This window comes from Chionomys nivalis, chromosome 7 (genome assembly GCF_950005125.1).
Source record: "Chionomys nivalis chromosome 7, mChiNiv1.1, whole genome shotgun sequence".
Lineage (NCBI taxonomy): Eukaryota > Metazoa > Chordata > Mammalia > Rodentia > Cricetidae > Chionomys > Chionomys nivalis.
In genome coordinates, this window is record NC_080092.1 from 95321523 (window position 1) to 95343460 (window position 21938).

Genomic DNA, 21938 nt, shown 5'->3' on the forward strand with positions numbered 1-21938 from the left:
AATCTGGACTTCAGGGACCAGCACTGAGTCACACTGTGGGAACCCCTGGGAACAGGCAGCACAGAGACGAGTCAATTGCTCCATCTGCATTTGGAAAGCAATGAAATGAGTCTCTCGGTTGTGTTGACTGTTAGTAAACATGGTGTGTTCTGTCTGGAAGCCACAGACAGCCACAATGACAGTGGCAAATGTTTATGCCACTTTCTGAGGCCACATTTCCCAGATATTTGGTCAAATCTGGCTGGTGGCTCACAGGCTTGGGAAGACATGTGTTTCCCAAGAAACTGAGGCCCTAAGAAGAAGCATGACTTTTTCTTGTATTTTCTACTTCCCTGGAGGCCCTCAGAGGAAGAAAGGCCCAGGATAGAACTGTAGGATGTTCTGAGGGTCGGGAGAACCTGAAGGGTTCCAGAACGTCAGCTGTCCCTGCTATAGTTGGGGAAGCAGTCTGAGGCTGAGCCCACTGTACCCCAGAGTCACGTGTACTGCAGACCACAGCCATTCCTTTGGAGAAATGCTTTTTTTTTTCTTGGCTGGGAGATGGTTCAGTTGGCAAGACGCTTGGCTTCCTTACAAGGACTTGGGTGTCATCAAAATAACCTATGATGATGTGTGTGTGTTTTAAAGTTGAGGCTGTTGTGTGTATTTACAATGGCAAGTTAAGAGGTGGAGACTCATGGGTCCCTGAAGTTCCCTATCAGCTATCCTGGTCTGCTTGGCAAAGAAAGGTCCAGGCCCATGAGATATCATGTCTCAGACAACAATGGAATGATTCCAGAATTTGTTCCCTATATATATATATGCAAACATGTGTGCGTGCATGCACACATGTGCACACACACACACACACCAGGGAGAGAGAGATTATTTTCTTTCTGCATGGAAGCTTTCCCCTCTGTTCGTGGCATCAGAACTCTGGATCTTCCCCAGGCCGACTTCACCTCCCCCAGAGCACCTCTGAGGTTTGTTTACCCAGAGGACAGCACTGAGCATGCTCAGGAACAGGGGCAGCTCCAGAAAGACCAGGATCTTGAAGTAGATGCTGCTCAGCAGGGACCTGTGGGAAACGAAGGAGACAGAAAGTAAGAAGTCACCTGGCACAGAGGTCTCAGTCTTCCTTGTGTTCCTATCTCATCCTTCAATGGCCAGATAAGGACAAGCCTGGGGCACTACTAGGATGGGCTCCCTGCAAATGCATGGCTGCTCATGGTGCCTGCAGGCTTTGCCCTGCCCAGGGAGCTTTGCCTGGTGTCCCTCAAGTCCCCTTTGACCACAGTCCTCTCTGTTTGTCTGGTTTCCCAGAAGTCCTCCTCACCTAGTCTTCATTCCAGCCAGGCTGAAGGCGACCCTGAAACCTGACCTTTTGACCTTGGCTTCTGCTACATTCTTCACCCGGGTGGCCCTGCCCAGCATCATCACTGTGTGGTACCTGATACACACTTAGGAGCCTTGGGGCATACTATGTCTACAAGTGGCTATTGCCTGCTTCTGCTCTGTTGCATGAATTGATATTCGTGTTGTGGTTTTTTTTTTTGGTTCCTTTATTATACCCCATGGCTCTGCGAGAAACTGAACAATATTGATCCCCTGTTCTCCACCTCTCTGTCATCCTCATCCCCACCCAGGTGTCCATCTCCTTTCTTGGACCATCCTCGGTTTTTCCTTTGGCTCAGCCGGAGGCCATCCTCAGTTCATGGAAAGTATCTACAACCACAGATCCTCTGTGAGTCACAGGTAGCACATACGTGTTCCTGGAAGATGGAAGAGCTGCCTTTGGCACACCATGCATCAAATGTTCCTCACCTGTCCCCCAGGACAGCACTCTGTGCATGCTCCACACTCTCTTGGACTCTCTACAGTTCTGGAGCCTTGTACCCTCTGTCTCTCCTTGACTAACTGCTACAAGGCCACAGTACTCTGCAGTGAAACACAGCCGACAGATCTCTAGAATAAACACTCAGGAGTACAATCCAGTGAGGGACCCTATCTGCAGAGCTTCGGGAACGCCTGTCTTTTGAAAAGCCACTGCCATTTCTGTAAAATCCTTGTTTAGCCATAGCGTTCCCCTTTTCCATAGTGGGTTTCATCCCGAAATATCCCAGTAGTGTATGATGAACACAACTTCCCTCTGTGCTGGTGACTGGACAGCCTTCCTCAGAAGCATAGCTTTCCCCCCCTGATGCGGTTGCCATGGTTACCACGGTGCTGTGTCCCTCCCAGCCTCTGAGGTAGGAAGCAGAAGTGCTCAGAAAGTGCAATAGCACTGCTGCCTTTTTCTTCCCTCTTTTTCTCCACTTATCACAAACTTCTAGCTTAACTAGTCCCACGTAAGAAAGGGAGTTAGGGGCTGGAGAGATGGCTCAGTGGTTAAGAGCATTGCCTGCTCTTCCAAAGGTCCTGAGTTCAATTCCCAGCAACCACATGGTGGCTCACAACCATCTGTAAAGAGGTCTGGCGCCCTCTTCTGGCCTTCAGGCATATACACAGACAGAATATTGTATACATGATAGATAAATAAATAAATAAATAAATAAAAAAGAAAGAAAGAAAGAAAGGGAGTTAGTACACAAAAGCCCCTTTTCTCTTCTTTGAATTTTGTACTGATTTAAAGCCCCATCCTCATTCCTCCTGTTATCTGCCAGGGATCTTCACAACCATGCATCCTCTGAGACAGTAGTAAACTACCAGGCATCTGCATTGTCAGAATTACCAGTTTTCGTGGCTCTGTGAAGCGCATGCTTGGTATCATTGCCATTGCGTATGGAACTGCTGATTCTGTCCATGTATGCATAGAAACTGACAGCCTTGTGAGTGGGTTGCTTTTTGGAAGAATAAAGAGACTTGAAGGGGAAACATGTTTGAGTAAATTTGTTCACCCTCAGAAACTTTTTAGCCAGTTTTTGTTCGCTGTGAGCATCATGTTCTGAACACTGAGGGGGTGCTGAGGCTGGAACTCAGAGACCCCTGATAACTAACCCTCTATCTGCTTGCAAAAGAAACTAACAAAAACACTTCGAAAGCACTGGGAGGGCAAGAAAATTTAAAAAGTAGCCCTATAAGGCGGAAATGCATCGAGACATGTTTGTCTAACTTATGATTTAGTAGACAGATAGAACAGAGGACCAGATAAGACCTGAGGGACAGTTCTCAGCGAGGGCTACTGAGGTGACCTCTGTCTTATCTTTAGGGGGAAGTGGAGGCTTGTGGTTTAGCTGTGTCCTTGACCTGGAGACTTGACCCCAACAGGCTGGGATGGAATTATGCCGAGGTAGCTGTATGGTGCTAGGAGTTGCTCTGGACACCTTCAGGAGTGACGAGCATCACACTGTCACAGCACGGTCCTCAGTTTCCCACGCTCCTCCTCTGTGCTTCCTAGACCCCCACACTGGCTCTTGGCAGAGTTGCATTGGAACAATTGGATTTATTTAATGGGCTGTAGACAGAAGGTTGTTGGAGAGGAATCTCTCTAACTCAGAGGAGACTCAACTGTGGCCCTCTGTCCTGCTCTGTGGGGAAAAAATGGGGGAGACAGTAAGGGTCAGGCTCAGTCTCTTCTGCCACTCAGAAGATGCCTCCTTACTGTAGTTGAAGCTTAGAAGGGAAGTCTTGGTAGACTAAAATGTAAAAGGGTTGGGGAAGTCCACCTCAGGCTTTGTCATGAGAATATTCCAGCCTCAGTGTCTCTACAAGATAGTTACTGGGTTTAGCAAGTTAAATTACAAGATGGCCAGGCCAATTTGGTATTCAGATAAGTGACTTTTTCAAATTCATGATAGCGCCATGTACTGCTTGGGATATACACAGGTAGCGCCATGTACTGCTTCTGATATACACAGATAGCATTGTGTAATGCTTGTGATATACAGAGATAATGCCATGTACTGCTTGGGATATACACAGGTAGCGCCATGTACTGCTTGGGATATACACAGTAGCGCCATGTACTGCTTATAATACACACAGATAGCATTGTGTAATGCTTGTGATATACAGAGATAACGCCATGTACTGCTTGGGATATACACAGGTAGCACCATGTACTGCTTGGGATATACACAGGAAGCACCATGTACTGCTTGGGATATACACAGGAAGTGCCATGTACTGCTTGGGATATACACAGGAAGCACCATGTACTGCTTGGGATATACACAGGAAGTGCCATGTACTGCTTGGGATATACACAGGAAGTGCCATGTACTGCTTGGGATATACACAGGAAGCGCCATGTACTGCTTGGGATATACACAGGTAGTGCTATGGGATATACATAGATTTTCCTGAATCCTATGAGTCCTGGGGCTCTTCTGTTTATTCTGGAGGCCCTTCCAGAGGAGAGGCCACAGGGACAGCCCAGTGGGAAACATGACCAGACTGCTTACCAGGTGAGGGTGCTGGTTTGATTCTGCCCACGGTTGCTCGTGTCCTCCCAGGTTGGTGGTGTGGATGTCACAACTGGTACCACGATTGTTGTTATTTCAGTTGAAGTTTCTGAGGCTAAAGATACAAACGAAACATGCTTCACTCCTCCTGAGGAGCTCAACTCTGGGCATGGCCTAAAGCTTTTCTGCTAGGAATCGAGGAGGTTGCTCTGCTGTCACCACCCAAAGTTTTACACTAATTCCTTCCTAAAGAAAGATGATGGACAGGCAGAGCAGCAGCTCCCCTTCAACACTCGCTTCCTCGGGGCTCACTCATCACTGTCTGGTGGGCAATATACAGAAAACTCCAGCTTTGTATATTTTGTCTATTTTTAAAAAAATATGTATTTTATGTCTATGGGTGTTTGCTTGCCAGTATCTATGTGCACCATGTGCATACGGTGACCATGGAGGCCACAAGAGGCCATCACATCCCCTGGAACTAGAGTTGAAGATGGTTCTAAGCTGCCATGGAGGTGCTGGGAACCAAACCAAGTCCTCTGGAAAAGCAACCAGTGCTCTTAAATCCTGATCAATCTCTCCACAGCCATTTTTTTCTATTTTCTTGGTTGTAGGTATGTAAACAGACATAAATCTGATCCTTATTACTCTATGTTGCCCAGAAATAGAGCTTCTGTGGCTTCTTCTATTTTATCATAATGGTACAGGGGTGTGGCGGGTCTCAGCATGGGAGTTTAATTCAGCAATAAAATACTTGGCTAGCAACATGAGGTTCTAAATTTGTTTCTCAGATCTGTGCAAGTGAGATTATACAAGACACACATGAGGGCGGGAAGTCAAGGCCTCCCCACCTCACCTTCTATCTCAGTAGAAGATGGGACCAACAGAGTAGACTGTGTTTATCTTTTCCATTAAGACTTTTATAGTCATGAGTTCAGGGTCCAGAATCCTCATTCTACCTAAGATGTTCTGGAATGTTTTCTTACCTGGGTCAATGTTCACATTAACTTTAAATTTGTGATTATATCCAAATCTTTCAATCTCACACCAGTATATGCCGGCATCACTTTTCCTCAGCTCCTCCATGGTCACTGTGACGATGAAGTCTGTCTGGTCATCCCTGATAGACACTCGGTCCTTCTTCACCAACTGCTCCATATACGTTTTAACCAGAATCTCACATGTTTTCCAAACAGCTCCTCGGCACCAGTACTTCCTGTAATTCTTCCAGTGGGAGTCATAACGGCACTGCACAGTCAAGGAGCTCTGCTCCTGACCATTTACCATGTTTGGACCTGTGATTGCATCCTGAGCAGTGGAGCAGCCTGGAAAATACAAACCCGTGGACCACTGATCTCCCACACCAAGGGGAGGGCACAGTGCCCTGAGTCAACAAAGAATTCATAACCATCAGTGAAGAGCTACCCTCTTCCCCAGACTGGACATTGTCATTCTATTTGTCAAAGCCTCAAAAAATGGCTGATGAGGGTTGTAGAATGTTATTTTCACTAGGCTAAGATGTGTTTCATTTGTGAATGCTGCGGAATATTACTTTAATTGTATAAAGGTGGGTTACACTTGCTTCTGCTACATTTGCTTAATGAGATCAGGATGTGTGTTTCATGATGTAAAGATGTGCTCCCTTTGTTCCTCCTTGCCAGCCTAAGGCACCTGATTGGTCTAATAAAGAGCAGAATGGCCAATACCTAGGCAGAGAAGAGATAGGTGGAGCTGCAGGGAGGGAGAATAAACAGGAGGAGAAATGTAGGGTTGGGAAGAAGAAAGCAAGAAGGAGGAGAGAACCAGGGACTTGACTGGGGCCAGAAGCCAGGCAGCCATCAGCCAGCCAGGCATATAGACAGCAAGAAAGTGAGAAAAGGTAAAATGCCCCAAGGAAAAGGTCGATAGAAAGGCAGGTTAATTTAAGTTGGACCTAGCCAGAAACGTGCAGAAGCTAAGACCAAACATTCAAAACTAATCCTAAGTGTGTGTGTGTGTGTCACGATTTGGGAAATGGTTGGTAGCCCCAAAGGAAAATCCTGATACAGATGAGTTCAGGTACAGGACTCAGAAAATAAAATGGTGACCCTGAGCCATCATGGCTTCCTGCCACCCACCCCTCTCCATGCCCCAATGGCCAATCAAAGTCCATTTCATAGAACACATTTGCAACCATCTTTGTGTTTCCCTGGGGCAGAGGAAGTATCAAAAGATCTTGTCCACAGGACATGATCCTGCCTTCATTTCAGTACCCATGACCCTCAGGAGGTCCATCTGAAGAACCACATCCTATGGCCATGCAGAGGCCACCTTGGGTAGTCCAGCAGTTTCTAGGGGTTCTGTAGGGAATCACTCTAGATGAATGCCTTGAAAGTTGACCTAAATGACAACAATTAGTCTGATCTCCGCGTGGTACAGAGCCCACAGCACACGGATCCTGTGCTGTCCTTCAGATCCATAAAAATCTGACCCCAAGTCCTCTTAAGTTGGTTGTATGGATAGTAAAGTGTGCTACAGAAGTGCAATAGAATAGCATTGTAGAAGGATTGAATTCTGTCATTTGTAGCCCACAGATGGAATTGGAGGAAGTGAAATAAATCAGACGCAGAAAGAGGCTACCACACGGTTTTATTTATATAAGGAAGCTAGAACGTAATTCTCTGGGGCCAGGGGCATGGGGAGATGGACAGGTCAGTGAAGTGTTTGCTGCATAAGCCGGAGACCTGAGTTTGCATCCCCAGAACACATGGAAACATCCAGGTGATATGAGATGTGTCTGTAGCCACGAGAGCTGGGGAGTTAGTGCAGGAGGATCCCTGGGGATCACTGGGCATGTAGACTGAGTCAGTGAGCTCCAGGATTAGAGGGAAACCCCATGTCAACAAACAAGTTTGAGAGTGATAAAGGTACCCAATGCTTATCTCTGGTTTCCACATATACGTATATGTGTATCCACACAATATACCTGAGCACACACATACACACATGCATTCAACTCACAGACACATTTTTTTCCCAAAAGTCGACTTCAAATAAGCAGTAAACAGAATATAGACTAGAGAAGAAAACAAATGCTTCTAGTACAAACAAATGACAAATGCTTGTGACAGGTGAGCTACCATGATCTGACTGCCACTACCACGATCTGACTGCCACATCCTGTACACACAAATGGCACATGGTACTGTAGTGATATCTTAGTTGTATTTTTATAAATAAATCTTGACTGAAGGTCAGAAAAGCAAAACATCCAGCCACTGGCTCTTTCCCCTACCTCAGTCCGAAACAGCGATCCTGCCTCCAGGAATCCTCAGAATGATACTGACTGAGAGTTGTCTCTTTTGGTCTTATATTCCTCTGTAGGGTTGGGATTAAAGGTGTACACCACTACAGCCAAGTTTCTATGGCAAACTAATGTGGCTACTGGGATTAAAAATATCTGTCACCACTGCCTGGTCTGTAAGGCTGACCAGTGGGTCTGTTTTACTCTCTGAACTTCAGGCAAGCCTTATTTATTAATGAAATGTCACTACATTGTACCCTATCAGTTTCTTTTGGCTTTTTGAGACAGGTCTCCTATGTAGACCGGACTGTCCTTGAACTCACAGAGGTCTACCTACCTCTGCTTCTGAGTGTGGACAATCAAAAATTAGAAGGTAGCTGGAAATGGAGGTGCATCTAGAAATCCCAACACTCAGAGGGTGGAGGTCTGACAATCACAACTTCAGGGTCATTGTAGCTTGCATGAGATCCTATCTCAAAGTGCCAAATATAAAAGTAAACATGTTTTTACAGAGTTTGTTTATCCATCCTCTCATCCACTATTGTGGAGCGGCCAGGGCTGAGAAAAACATTCTGATAGAGTTTTGAAAATTTGGTTTTGTTTTTGCTTCTCCTGCGGCACCCATAGGATCCATCAGATGCTGAAGACTTGCCTTTTATTTAGGGAGTAAACCTTTGGTGAATGAATCAGCCCTTCCTATTTTCCACAACCCAGGGCAGACCATTTGTGTCATCCCCAAACCTGACAATGTGATGTCTTAAAGCCCCAGCTACTTACCTGCGAGGAAGAGGAGCAGAGCAGCCAGAAACCACATGATCCTGTCTTCTCTCCTGTCCTTCTGTCTCTCTGCTAGTGACAGAAACTAGCACTCTGCATGAACCTGAAGCTCAGCTTGAATTTACTTTAAATAATTCACTTCCTTGACAACTTCTCAAATTTTCATATTTCGAGAAAGCGGATGTCAGTCTTTGATAAGACCAAGTCATTGCCTGTGTGGTACAGCTTGGAACTTCCTCTACTAGATAGATGCCATGATAGATCGGAATTTGAACAATGGGTGGGACTCCCAAGGGGAGACACAGATAGACAGGACAATAGAGAGAGATGCCATCTATGGAATACAGCAAACCCTTCTGCTCACCTGGGGCGTGCATAAGTTGCAAGAAATCAGGGGTGAGGAGAGCATGAAACAGACTTTTCTGTGGGCTGCCAACTCCCGTATAATAACACAGAGGCTTTTTATAAATTGTAAAAGCTTGACCTTAGCTTAGGCTTGTTCACAAGTAGCTATTAACACTTAAATCAATGCATTTGTATTAATCTACAATCTGCCACATAGCTTGTTACCTCTCCTCAGTACCCTAAGCCTGACTTCCTCCATGTCTGACTGGAGAGTCTTGTGTCCCTCCAATTCTCTCTTAGAGTTCCTATCTCTGCCCAGAAGTCCTGCCTAATCTCTTCTGTCTAGCTATTGGACATTCAGGTCTTCATTAAACCAATCATTGAGGAAGGAGAGAGATTCATCTTCACACAGTGTATAAAAAGATTATTCCAACATTTTCCCCTTTTAGAAATCCAATAAAATTCTCTTTCTCTAACATCAATAAACTATATACAATAAAAACCATTATCAGGTAAGATTTACATTCCCAATGTCCAGTCCACTTGTGTTTGGCAACTTTGGAGAAGGTATTCTATTATCTATCCTATCTTGATGAGTTCAAAGTTTTATACCTAAATCACTTCCTATCATGAAGTTTTGTATTACCAGTCTAAAAATATTCTTTTAGACCTTAAAGCATCTTCTTAGAAAGGAAACTTAAGGTTTTATACTTGTCAACCTTTATAAACTTTAAATTTCTTCTGTGACAAGGAAAATTGTAAAGCTGTAATTATCTAGTTGCTGTTGGAATTCCTACAGCTGGTAGCCTTTAAGTTACCCATTCAGCTGGGCATGCTCTCATATGCTCTATGTGCTGATGGAAAGTCTTGGTCTGGGACATCAAAGGGAATAGGCAGGAACCAGAAACCTCTGCAGGTCCAAGTGTGGGTCTGGGACCTCAGAGGGAGTAAGTCTGAGCCAGGTCCTCTGTGGATCTGAGCACACACCTGCCTGGGAACTCCAAAGGAGTAGAGTGGAGCCAGAGACCTTTGCAAGACCAACTCTAAGCCAGGCACCCCTGCAGGAGTGGATCCAGACCAGGATTTACAGAAACAGGTCAAAGCCAGTAACCCAGGCCAAAGTGGGCCTGAGGCAATAAACTCCACCTTGGGCTGGAGCAGGCCTGAGGCAACAAATTACACAGGAGTGGGACTGAACTAGCTATCTGGGCCTGAGTGGACCTGAGAAAGCAAGCTCAATGGGGGGGGGGGATCCAGTCCAGGGACATTAGCAGTTCAGGACTGAGCCAGCAACCTGGGCCAGAACAGACAAGAGACAGCAAACTCTACAGGAAGAGGTATAAGGGAGCAACCACTGAGTGAGTGAGCCAGAGACAGAGTCTGCTGACATAAATCTGGGACCTTCAAGGGAGTAGACTTAAGCCAGGACCCTTGTGTGTCTGGGCACCAGTCTAGGACCCCAAGAAATCAGGCCTAAGCCAGGACTTCTGTGGGTCTTGGTGTAAATCTAGGACTTCTGAGGGAGTAGGAAGAGACCAGAGATCTCTGCAAGTCCAGGCATTAGTCTGGAACCTCAGAAAGAGTAGGTCAGAGCCAGGACATCTGCAGGTCTGGGCATTGGTCTGGGACATCAAAGGGAATAGGCAGGAACCAGAAACGTCTGCAGGAGTCTGGGAACCCCGAGGGAGTAAGCCTGAGCCAGGAGCTCTGCGGGTCTGGGTGCACCTGAGTCTGGGAACTCTGATGGAGTAGACCAGAGCCAGAGTTCTTTACAGGACCAACCCCAAGCCAGAGACCTCTGCAGGAATAGACCCAGATTAGGGACATTTACAGAAAGAGGTCTGAGCCAACAACCTAGGCTAGAGCAGGCCTGAGACAGTAAAATCCAAGGGAGTGTAGCAAAGCCTGGGAGCACTGGGAGATCTCTAGGAACACAGAGTGACCAATGGGGTAACTAGAACTGTGGCACTGATTGTAACATGGGGAACAACCATCTGAGTTTTGAATTCACTGACACCTAGAAGATTATTCAACAGAATCACAGACAGCCCCAATTAGACTTATTAGTGGAAAAGATGAGAAGAAAAGGTAAGAGCACAAGCAATACCACAAAAAGCAACATGACCCCGGTAAAACCTAAAGACCCTACAACAGCAAGGCTTGAACAACCAAATATAAATGAAGCAGAAGAAAATGACCTAAAAAATAACTTCAGAAGAATGTTTGAAACTCTTGAAGAGGAAATGAGAAATTCCCTCAAAGAAATGGAGGAAAAGACAAACAAAAATTTGGAAGACATTAGCAAATCCCTTAAAGAAAACCAGGAAAAAGCAATCAAACATTTGAAAGAAACTATTCAAGTCTTGAAAACTGAAATAGAGACAATAAAGAAAACATAAGCCAAAGGAATTATAGAAACAGAAATCATGAGAAAATGATCAAGAACCACAAACGCAAGCATGAACAGCAGAATACAAGAGATGGAAGAGAGAATCTCAAGCGCTGAACATACAATAGAGGAAGTAGACTCATCAGTCAAAGAAAACATTAAACCTAACAAAAACTTAATCCAAAATATCCAGGAAATATGGGACACCATGAAAAGGCCAAACCTAAGAATAATAGGTATAGAAGAAGGAGAAGAACTTCAACTCAAAAGCACAGAAAATATATTTAACAAAATCATAGAAGAAACCTTTCCCAACCTAAAAAAAAGATATGCCTATGAAAACACAAGAAGCTTACATAACACCAAACAGACTAAATAAAAAGTCCCCTCACTGCATAATAATCAAAACACTAAACATACAGAGTAAAGAAAGAATATTTAGAGTTGCAAAGGACAAAAGCCAAGTAACATATAAAGGCAGACCTATCAAATTACACCTGACTTCTCATTGGAAACAATGAAAACCAGAAGGTCAAGCATTAGGCAGACAATAAGAGACCACAGATGCCAGGCCAGACTACTATACTCAGCAAAACTTTCAATCACTATAGAAGGACAAAACAAGATATTCCATGACAAAACCAGATTTAACAAATAATTAGCCACAAACTCAGTCCTGCACAAAATACTAGAAGGAAATCTCCAACTTAAGGAAGATGGCTACATCAACAAAAACACAGACAATTGATGGTCTCATAGCAGCAAATCCCAAAGAAGGGGAAAATGCACAAATTAACACCATCAACAATGAAAACTAAATTAACAGGAGATAGCAATCACTGGTCATTAATATCCCTTAATATAAATGGAGTCAACTCACCTATAAAAAGACACAGGCTAACAGACTGGATACGAAAAGAGAATCTATCCTTCTGCATACAGGAAACATATCTCAACTTCAAACACAGACATCGTCTCAGAATAAAGGGTTGAGAAAAAAAAATTCCAATCAAATGGACCTAAGAAACAAGCAGGTATAGCTATCCTAATATCTAACAAAATAGCCATCAAAGTAAAATCAACCAAAAGAGACAAAGAATGACATTTCATAACAGTCACAGGAAAAATCCATCAAGAGAAAATCTCAATACTGAACTTCTATGCCCCAAATACAAGGGCACCCTCATATGTAAAGGAAACACTCTAAAACTTAAATTATACATTAAACCCCACACACTAATAGTGGGAGACTTCAACAATCCACTCTCACCACTGGACAGGTCAATCAGACAAAAAATGAACAGAGAAATAAGGGAATTAACAGATGTTATGATTCAAATGGACTTAACAGACATCTATAAAATATTTTATCCAAACAGAAAAAAAAATACCTTCTTCTCAGCACCTCATGGAACCATCTCAAAAATTGACCACATACTCGGTAACAAAACAAACCTCCACAAATAAAAAAAAGGAATAACCCCATGTATCTTATCAGATCACCATGGTTTAAAACTAGAAGTCAACAGCAATACTAATTCCAGAAAGCCCACAAACACATGGAAATTAAACAATGCTCACCTGGATCATCAATGGGTCAAGGAAGAAATTAAAGACTCCCTAAAATTCAATGAAAATGACCACACAACATACCCAAATTGATGGGACACAATGAAAACAGTGTTAAGAGGAAAGTTTGTAGCACTAAATGCCTACATAAAGAAGCTGGAAAAAATCCCACACTAATGAATTAACAGAACATTTGAAAACTTTAGAACACAAAGAAGAAAACTCACCCAAGAGAAATAGACAGCAGGAAATAATCAAATTGAGAGTTAAAATCAACAAAATAGAAACAAAGAAAACAATACAAAGAATCAATGAGATAGAGAGTTGGTTCTTTGAGAAAATCAACAAAATAGACAAATCTTTATTCAAACTAACCAAAAGGTAGAGAGAGAATATTCAAATTAACAAAATCAGAAGTGAAAAGGGAAACATAACAACAGACATGGAGAAATACAGAGAATCATCAGGTCATATTTTGAATACCTGTACTCCACAAAATTAGGAAACTTAAGGGAAATGGACAACCTTCTGGATAAATATCACTTACCAAAATTAAATCAAGACCAGATAAGCAAATTAAACAGACCTATAACTGTTGAAGAAATAGAAACAGTCATCAAAAGTCTCCCAACCAAAAAAAGCCCAGGGCCAGATGGCTTCATCTCAGAATTCTACAAAACTTTTTTTTTATATTTATTTTTTTTTATTTATTATGTATACAATATTCTGTCTGTGTGTATGTCTGCAGGTCAGAAGAGGGCACCAGACCTCATTACAGATGGTTATGAGCCACCATGTGGTTGCCGGGAATTGAACTCAGGACCTTTGGAAGAGCAGGCAATGCTCTTAACCACTGAGCCATCTCTCCAGCCCTCTACAAAACTTTTAAAGAAGAACTAATACCAATGCTCCTCAAATTATTCCATACAATAGAAACAGAAGGAACATTGCCAAACTCTTTTTATGAGGCTACAATTACCCTGATACCCAAACCACAGAAAGACATTACTAAGAAAGAGAATTACAGAACATTGATGCAAAAATACTAAATAAAATACTGTCAAATCAAATCCAAGAACACATCAGAATCATCATCCACCATGATCAACTTGGCTTCATTCCAGAGATGAAGGGATGGTTCAACATACAGAAATATGTCAACATAATCCACCATACACTGTAGGAAGACCTGCAGCTTGTGATTACCCACCTATTGGGGCATGGCCTCTTCTACTATATATGCGGATGTAGAATCTGCGTCAGTCCCTTTTTTCCTTCCTCCTTTCCACCGGCTGCTCATTTGGATTGCGGGATTCAACCGGTCAAGCAGAGGATTCTGATTTGTAAGTTTACCCCTAAATAAATAACTATTTTGCATTTCTGAGCTAGTGTGGGATTTCTTTCAAACATCTGTTCATCACTTGGTTCATTCCACACTTGGTGCCCACATGGTTTCAAACTCCACACCCACTGGGTGGACCGCTTGGTCCTTCCATGGCCCAGACAGGCTTGCTTTTGTCCAAGCAGTTTTTTGTAGAATCCCCATCACAGCAGAGTTTGCTGCATGTGGCAACTTGGAAATTTTCTAGGCGCACATACGCACAAAGAAGGTAGATGGATACCTATAGGAATGAATGACCTAAAAGAAACTAAGCAAGCTGTCATAACTTATGGCTTGCATTCCGCAAGGAGATGATAAAGACTTGGGCTTCTAATGTCGGGTCAATTTTCCATGACCTTTTGCAGTTAGTTTCAGCAGTCTTGGATGACGGACCTTCCTTGATGTTTAGAATTTTTTTCAGGGAAGAGTCCAAAAATATAGAACAACGGGGAAAAGCAAAAGGCCTTGAGATTTCCCAAGATCAAATTTGTGACAAAGGCCCTTACGCTGACCCACAGGTCCAAGCTCTTTACGATAAAGAAATCTTTTCCCTATGCCACAAAGCAGCCTTAAATGCTTGGAACAGGATTAACGAACTAGGAAAAAGAACTGAATCATATACAAAGGTTAGACAAGGACAGAGAGAACCCTTTACTGACTTTTTATAAAGATTAAGTAAGGCTGTACAAATAGGAATAACAGACCCAGATGTTAGACGTGTGATTTTTGAATCTCTAGCTTTTGAAAATGCAAACTTAGAATGCAAAAAGATAATTGGATCTTTAAAGATTAGATCAGCACCTTTGGAGGAATGGATTCTGCATATAAAGAATATTGAGACATTTGACTATAATGCTGAATCTTGGGTAGGATAAGCAATTTCCAAAGTAATGAGGAGACATTAAACTGCCAAATGTTGTGATTGTGGTAGAACAGGACATCTGAAAAGGGATTGTAAGCAAGGAATTTCTAGGAATAATATCTCCTCTGGGAATGGCAAAAATAGGGACCTCAGCCTTCAGGCATATGTAGAAGGTGTGGCAAAGGCTGACATCAGACCGATGAATGCAGACAAGGCAACCTGATACCATTGGGAAACTCCTTGAGGAGTTTCTCACAGGCCCCCAAGCCAAAAGTGGCCCAGACATTCCCAGTAACTGTGGAGGACATGTTACACCAGGAAAATTTAAAAAATCCAGAGCTGTCTGTAAAAGACCACACTGTTATAAATGATAAATCAAAAGTTCAAATAGAAAATAAGAAACGTGCCGGGCGGTGGTGGCGCACGCCTTTAACCCCAGCACTCGGGAGGCAGAGGCAGGCGGATCTCTGTGAGTTCGAGACCAGCCTGGTCTACAAGAGCTAGTTCCAGGACAGGCTCCAAAACCACAGAGAAACCCTGTCTCAAAAAACCAAAAAAAGAAAAAAAGAAAAAAATAAAATAAGAAACGTATATTCTGGAAAACTTCTATAAATGATCAGAGACCAAAGTTAAGAGTGTATAAATGGAATTGTGATAGTTATCTCAAGTGAAACAAAACACCGGATGGGTTGACTGTTTTGGGCCAGAATGTCTAAGAGGGAAACTGAGGTCATATGTAGCTGATATTGCAATAAAATTATGGGGTCATGACCTGCTACAGCAATGAAATACCCAGATTAACATTTCTGCAGTCCCAGGAACTCATAATTCTAGGAAGGATATAATAAGGTATTATGAACAAAGGTCACCAACCATTTAGGCTGTACAAGAACATAAAGCAACTAGCAAACCTTAAGAGGTACCAACAGCCCTACCTTTAAAATGGCTAACTGAGAAGCCAATATGGGTTAAGCAGTGGCCTCCAGCTGAAGATAAGTTGCAGGCTTTAGAACAACTGGTATGAGAGCAACTAGATGCTCACCATATTGAGGAATCAACCAGTCCTTGGAATTCTCCTGTATTTGTTGTAAAAAAGAAATCTGGTAAATGGAGAATGGTGACAGATCTAAGTGCCGTCAACAAAGTTATTCAACCTATGGGCCCTCGGCAATCTGGAATTCCTCTGCCCTCCTGATTACCAAAATGGTGGCCTTTTATAGCTATTGATTTGAAAGATTGTTTCTTCACTATACTGTTATAAGAAAAGGATAGAGAAAAATTTGCCTTCACAGTGCCAACTTATAATAATTCTCAGCCTACTAGGAGATATCAGTGGACTATCCTCCCACAAGGAACACTCAATAGCCCCACCTTGTGCCAGTACTTTGTAAATCAGCCATTGGAAATAATACATAAGCAATTTCCTAAGTCTATAATTTATCACTACATGGATGACATTTTGCTATCTGATTCAAACATGGATACTTTAGAAAGACTGTTTGAAGAAATACAGAAAGTTTTGCCAAAATCGGGATTATAAATTGATCCTGAAAAAATACAGAGAGGAGAGTCTGTCAGTTATCTAAGTTATAAAATAGGTTTGCAGAAAATTAGGACAGAAAAGGCCCAAATTAGGAGAGACCAGTTATGGACTTAATGACTTTCAAAGATTGTTAGGAGACATTTCCAGTCTATGACTGGCTGTTGGGATAACACCTGATGTAATAATTCATTTAAACAAAACCTTAGATGGAGATAAAGATTTGAATAATCCCAGAGAAATAACAGCTGAAGCAGAAAAGGAATTGACAATTGTTGAGGAAAAATTACAGGAGGCACATGTGGATAGGGTGAATCCAAATCTTGGTTGTCTTCTAGTCATATTGCCTTCCAGAATTTCTCCTACAGGAATTTTAAAGCAAATGGATGATATTATTTTAGAATGGATCTTTGTACCACATAAACCAAGTAAAAAAAGTTAAAAACTTATCAGAAAAAGTCTCTGAATTAATTATAAAAGGTAAATTGAGACTTTGTCAATTACTAGGTACAGATCCAGCAGAAATTATAGTGCCTTTCACTACTGATGAAATAAAAAAGTTATGGGAAGACAATGAACCAAGGCAAAGAGCTTGTGCTAATTTTTTGGGAGAAATTAATAGCAACTATCTCAAAAGTGATAGACTTAACCTTATAAAGAGAACTTCTTGGATTCTTCCACAAATTGTACGTGATGCTTCAATAACTGGAGCCCATACATTTTATACTGATGCAAATAAATCAGGGAAGGCAGGTTACAAATCAGAAGAATTAATTAAGGTAGAACAAAGCCCTTATAATTCTGTCCATAAGGCAGAATTATATGCTATTCTCATGGGGCTAAGGGATTTTAAAGAACCTCTTAATATAGTTACTGATTCACAATATGGGAGGAAGGAATGAGAGGTGAGGAGGGAGGTAAACTGGTCAAGATGTAAAACAAATGAATAAATTTAATTTTAAAAAAGGATGCTTAATGAATGAAAGATTGAGAACCACACTGCCATCTACTGGCTGTATCTGCTTAGAACATGAAGACTCAAGGTGCGGGAAGACTGAGCCTGACAGATGATAGGAGTCTTAAAGAATTTGCACCTGGGATGTTAAACTGCTACAGAAAGGGTCTTAATCTAGGGCCATCTCAGTGCTTGTTGTAAGGACAACAAGACATGACGGTGCGACAACACATAGGCTACCATCACAAGACAGACAGAAGAGTTTTATCAACCCTGCTGACTGGTCTCCACCTCATCCCTGCTGGCCCATCTGTGCACCTTAGGTCAGTCCCCATTCCTGCTGGGGACACCATATGTCCCCAAGCATGTATCCACAGATATGAAGTCTCCAACCTCTAGTCAGTGCTCACAGCCAACCTCTGAGGTTCTGCATGGACCAACAAACATATTCTGTTTTGTTCACAATAATTTAAGGGAAATTTGTTTTCTAAGTAAGTTCCACTTTGGGTGTTCTGCCAAGTGTAGGGACTAAAGGCAGGAGCCACCATGCCTGGTCCATCTCTCTTCTTTTCTGACAGGATCTCTCAGTGGCCTGGAGCTTGCCACGTAGGCTAGGCTGGCTGTTCAGTGAGTCCCAGGCATCCTCCTGTCTCCACCTCCAGAGATCAAGTATTTTAAGTATATGCTACTCTGCCTGACATGTGTGTGCTGTGTCTAAAACTCAGATCCTTGTGGTTGCAAGGCTAGCACTTTACCACCAGAGCCGTCTCCCCAGGCTCTGGATGTGTTTATGTGGTAACCTCTGGACAGGGACTAACTCTATCTCAGCAGGTCTGTGTCTGGGGGTCCTTGCTGTGCTCCAATGTTTAGATGAGCAACCAGCACTCACAAGACACCCCACCCCCAGGTCAGTGTGGGATTGGGAGACGCAGGAGATGCCCAAGGAGGGGATACAAACCTTCTCCCTCCACCCTCTCAGCATCACCTCCCCCACCCCACACGATCCAGAGGGCTCAGGGATATGGGTTCCTCACCGAGGTTGTAGGCTGGGACCAGGAGTTGTGTCCTCTGTGGTCACGCTGGGCTGAGTGTGCACTGGTGAGGATGTGGGAGACCCCAGGGTGTTTGTTCTGTCCTCAGGGACAGAGCCTGTGATAGGAATAAAAAATAGAAACACAGGACAGTCTCAGTGACTGCCACTCCATCTCCTACCCACTGACACCTCTGCAGCTCTGCTTCACACAGGACCCTAGGGACATGGTTGGTAGCTGTCCCACAGCCTGTAGGCTGATGACCACACCAAGGCCTGGCTAAGGCCTCCTTTCCCATGGTGCATTGTGGCTGGTTGGCACCTTCACCCTTGAGGCCAACCTTCCTACAGAGGAGAGTTTAAGTGTCAGTGTCAAGACACGTGTTACCAGGTCCCAGCTGGCCTCAGCCCCACCTTTGCCTCCTTGTCTTCCACCCTTGTGGGGACAGACACAGAGGGGTGGGACCCTGTCTGCCCGACCCACTCATTCCCACACTGTCAGCCAGACAGGCCACTGGGCAGTCATCTCTGAGGCATGTCCATGTGGAAAGTTCTAGAAAGGCAGATGCTTGAAGGACCCTGTGGAGAGTGGCCTCTACTGCGGAGAACTAGTAATACCAGTAGATTTGGTTTCACACTCCTCAGTGTGAACCCACAGAGGATGCTGGAGGGAAGTTTATGTGAGGGCGGAACCAACAGTGAGAACCAGAACAGGAAACTGGGTGTGGGGAAGCCAGTGCGGGAGAGGCAGAGCCAGGAAGATCAGTCATTCAAGATGAATCCCAGCTACACAGTGGGTTTGTGGCCAACCTGGGCTACACAAGACCCCCCCTCTCAGAAAAGATAAAAATCTGGGAATAACAGTGCGGTTCTTTCTCTGAAAAGAAAAAGAAACTGGAAATAGCAGAGCAGATGAGCCCTTCAGCTCCTGCCACCACCCTGCCCTTAAAGAGATGTGCTAATTTGGGTTCTATGACCAAGGCAGCCTCTGTTAGTGGACAATAGATTACAGGCATGGAGAACATTGGGACAAAAGTAGCTGAGACCTGGCTTCCATTTCCCTTGACTCTCTGCCTGGGTAGGGACACTTTTCAGGGATTCTCTGAGTTTCTTCCTGCAGGACATTGTTCCTGGGAAATGGGGACACAGAGGGACTTGGAGGGGTTGAATGGATTCCTCAGGGATCAAGAACCCCGATATACAATCTAGGCTCTTTCTTGTGTCTCCGGTTCCTCTCAAAGCCCCAGAACCACTGTGATGAAGTTGGTCCTTCAGGCCCTCCATGGAAGGGAGGTGTCCACTCAGTCCCAGGCCAGAGCAGCCCTTGATGGAGGGGAGCAGATGTGCTGGGGTTCTGTTCCCACATGGAGATGGGGACCGGACCAAATGAGACCTGGGAGAGAGGACTTGTCTCCTATCGGGGCAGGAAGTCACAAAGAACCAGGCATTCAGGGCCTGTCTCTAGAAAGGTTCGGGCTTGAGACTGTGACATGGGACACAGAGAATCTCCAACAGGGTCTGATGAGACATCTCAGTGGGTAAAAACTCATGTTTGCCAAGCTCAATGACCTGAGTTTGAACACCAGGACCCATGGTATGGGAAAGAAAGCTATGTGCCAGAAGTTCTCCCCTGAATGACACACAGCACTGGCAAATCCAAATAAATAGGTAGACAGACAGACAGACAGACAGACAGACAGACAGATAAATAGATAGATGTTACAAAAAAACAGGTTCTAAGAACTCATTTTTCTCATTGGTGAACATACACTATCACACACCCCACCCATGCTCTCACAGTGGCATGAGTGGACTCCCACTCCCTGTGTCTGAGTCACTGATTCACCAAGCTCACCATGCTATTGTATCTGGATTCCTTCTTTCATGAGGGAATGACAGACCTGGACACAGGATGTCAGGACATGAAGGGGGCTTACCTGGAACCATGGACACCACGACCTTGAAGGAGGATACAATTCCCAAGGAGGGATCGCTCACCCGGAAGAAGCTATTGATAATCGGTACATCCACTCCACACTTGTAGGTGCCTGCATCCTCCAGGGTGAGGTTCTCCAAGGTCACCGTGAAACTGAGGTTGGCTAGGTGGTCCCTGATGGACACTCGGCCACTCCTAGCTTCTTTCGAGCCTCTGGTCCGGACAATCACTTTGCATTGTTGAAGCGAGTGTCTGCACCAGTATTTGGCATTGCTCTTGTATTCCTCCTCATACTGACACTGCACACTCAGGGATTCCCCCACGGCGCCTGTCACGGTGCTGGGGCCATGCAGAGGGACACAGCCTGGAAAACACATGCACCAATACTGCATCCTCACAGCTGGATGGGGGTCAGGCCTTCCTTGGTCAGATCTCAGAGAGCGCTCTGGTCTGGAGGAAGCAATGAGAAAGGAGACAGGCTTTCTCAGACCCAGGAGCAAGAGCTGAGGTGAGCACCTATATTGTCCAGAGAAAGGAAGGACCCAGCAGGAAACAACACTGTGTGTGTGCGTGTGTGTGTGTGTGTGTGCGTGTGTCACAGAGAGAAAGAAAAACCGAAAGAGAGAGAGAGATTTTACTTATGTACATATATGTGTGTATGTCTCCTTGGGTGTGAATGAGTTCTTGTGTGTGTTTGGTATGCACAAATGTCTGCATACATGTGTCTGCACAGTAGAGATTTGTGGTTTTCAGGCAATGACTTCACAGCTAACCCTCTCGGCAGGTCCTGACTGTCTCAGGTGTGGCTGACATGACTATACTGAGCCTGACTATAACTGTGAGGCCAGGCTGGCCACTCCTGTCCACTCCCACTCCCTGCGTTCTCTCCAAGCCCCATCTTCCTCTGCTGGATTCTCTCTCTCACCTCCCATTCCCCCTGTCATGCCTTCTCACTTACACCAGGAGCTCCCCTTTCAAAGCTGTAAGCCCCCACCCTGTCCCAAGCTGTAAGCCCCCCACCCTGTCCCCGTGCTCACCTGGGACCTGCAAGAGGAGCAGAGCTGAAGACAGCCACACTCCCAACACTCTTGGGTCCATTTCTTCAGCTCAGATGTCACCTGCACCCACACCAAGCCCAAGAGAAGAGAAGGGGTGTGTCCTTCTGGAAAGCGCAATGTTCACGTGCCTAGTTCTCCTTTCTGTCCTATGCTTCCTGGTCCCATGTGAGGCTCCAGGTGAACCAGTACAGGAAGTGCTCTGAAGGTGCTCCAGGTCCCAGGGACACTGGTCCCTACCACTTCTATCACATCCATGGCCATGGACTGAGGATGCCACCTGTCCCCCAACCCTCAGCTAAGGGCTTCACAACCTTCCCACTCCTGGCAGAGCTCTGGAGAGCATTTTCTTTTCTCAGGCTGCCCAACCTCTGTGACACGTTATTTCCTGAGTGGACTTGAGAGCTGACCATCTTCTCTTGCTCCATCTCTGT

At 44.4% G+C, this 21938-nt stretch overlaps 2 protein-coding genes across 3 annotated transcripts in view; both read right to left on the bottom strand.

The window, feature by feature from the left end:
- Window positions 1-8479, bottom strand: part of LOC130878140 (CMRF35-like molecule 7) — a 38846-nt gene extending 30367 nt beyond the window's left edge. The window contains exons 1-2 of the mRNA XM_057775947.1: window positions 8446-8479; window positions 5342-5713 (exon numbers count right to left, since the gene is read on the bottom strand). Coding sequence (XP_057631930.1) covers window positions 5342-5713; window positions 8446-8479 — 406 coding nt within the window. The remainder of the gene's footprint in view (window positions 1-5341; window positions 5714-8445) is intronic.
- On the bottom strand, window positions 997-21547 carry LOC130878142 (CMRF-35-like molecule 4). Of its 2 annotated transcripts, none has more exons than XM_057775950.1 (4): window positions 21487-21547; window positions 20512-20813; window positions 18518-18632; window positions 997-1057 (listed from the first exon to the last, which is right to left on the bottom strand). In XM_057775950.1, the coding sequence occupies exons 1-3, from the start codon at window positions 21545-21547 to the stop codon at window positions 18558-18560; spliced, it is 438 nt and encodes a 145-aa protein (XP_057631933.1). In that variant the 3' UTR covers window positions 997-1057; window positions 18518-18557. The 2 variants fall into 2 exon arrangements, with proteins under 2 accessions (XP_057631933.1, XP_057631934.1); XM_057775951.1 differs by lacking the exon at window positions 997-1057 and adding an exon at window positions 5662-5707.
- Between the last annotated feature and the right edge of the window lie 391 nt (window positions 21548-21938).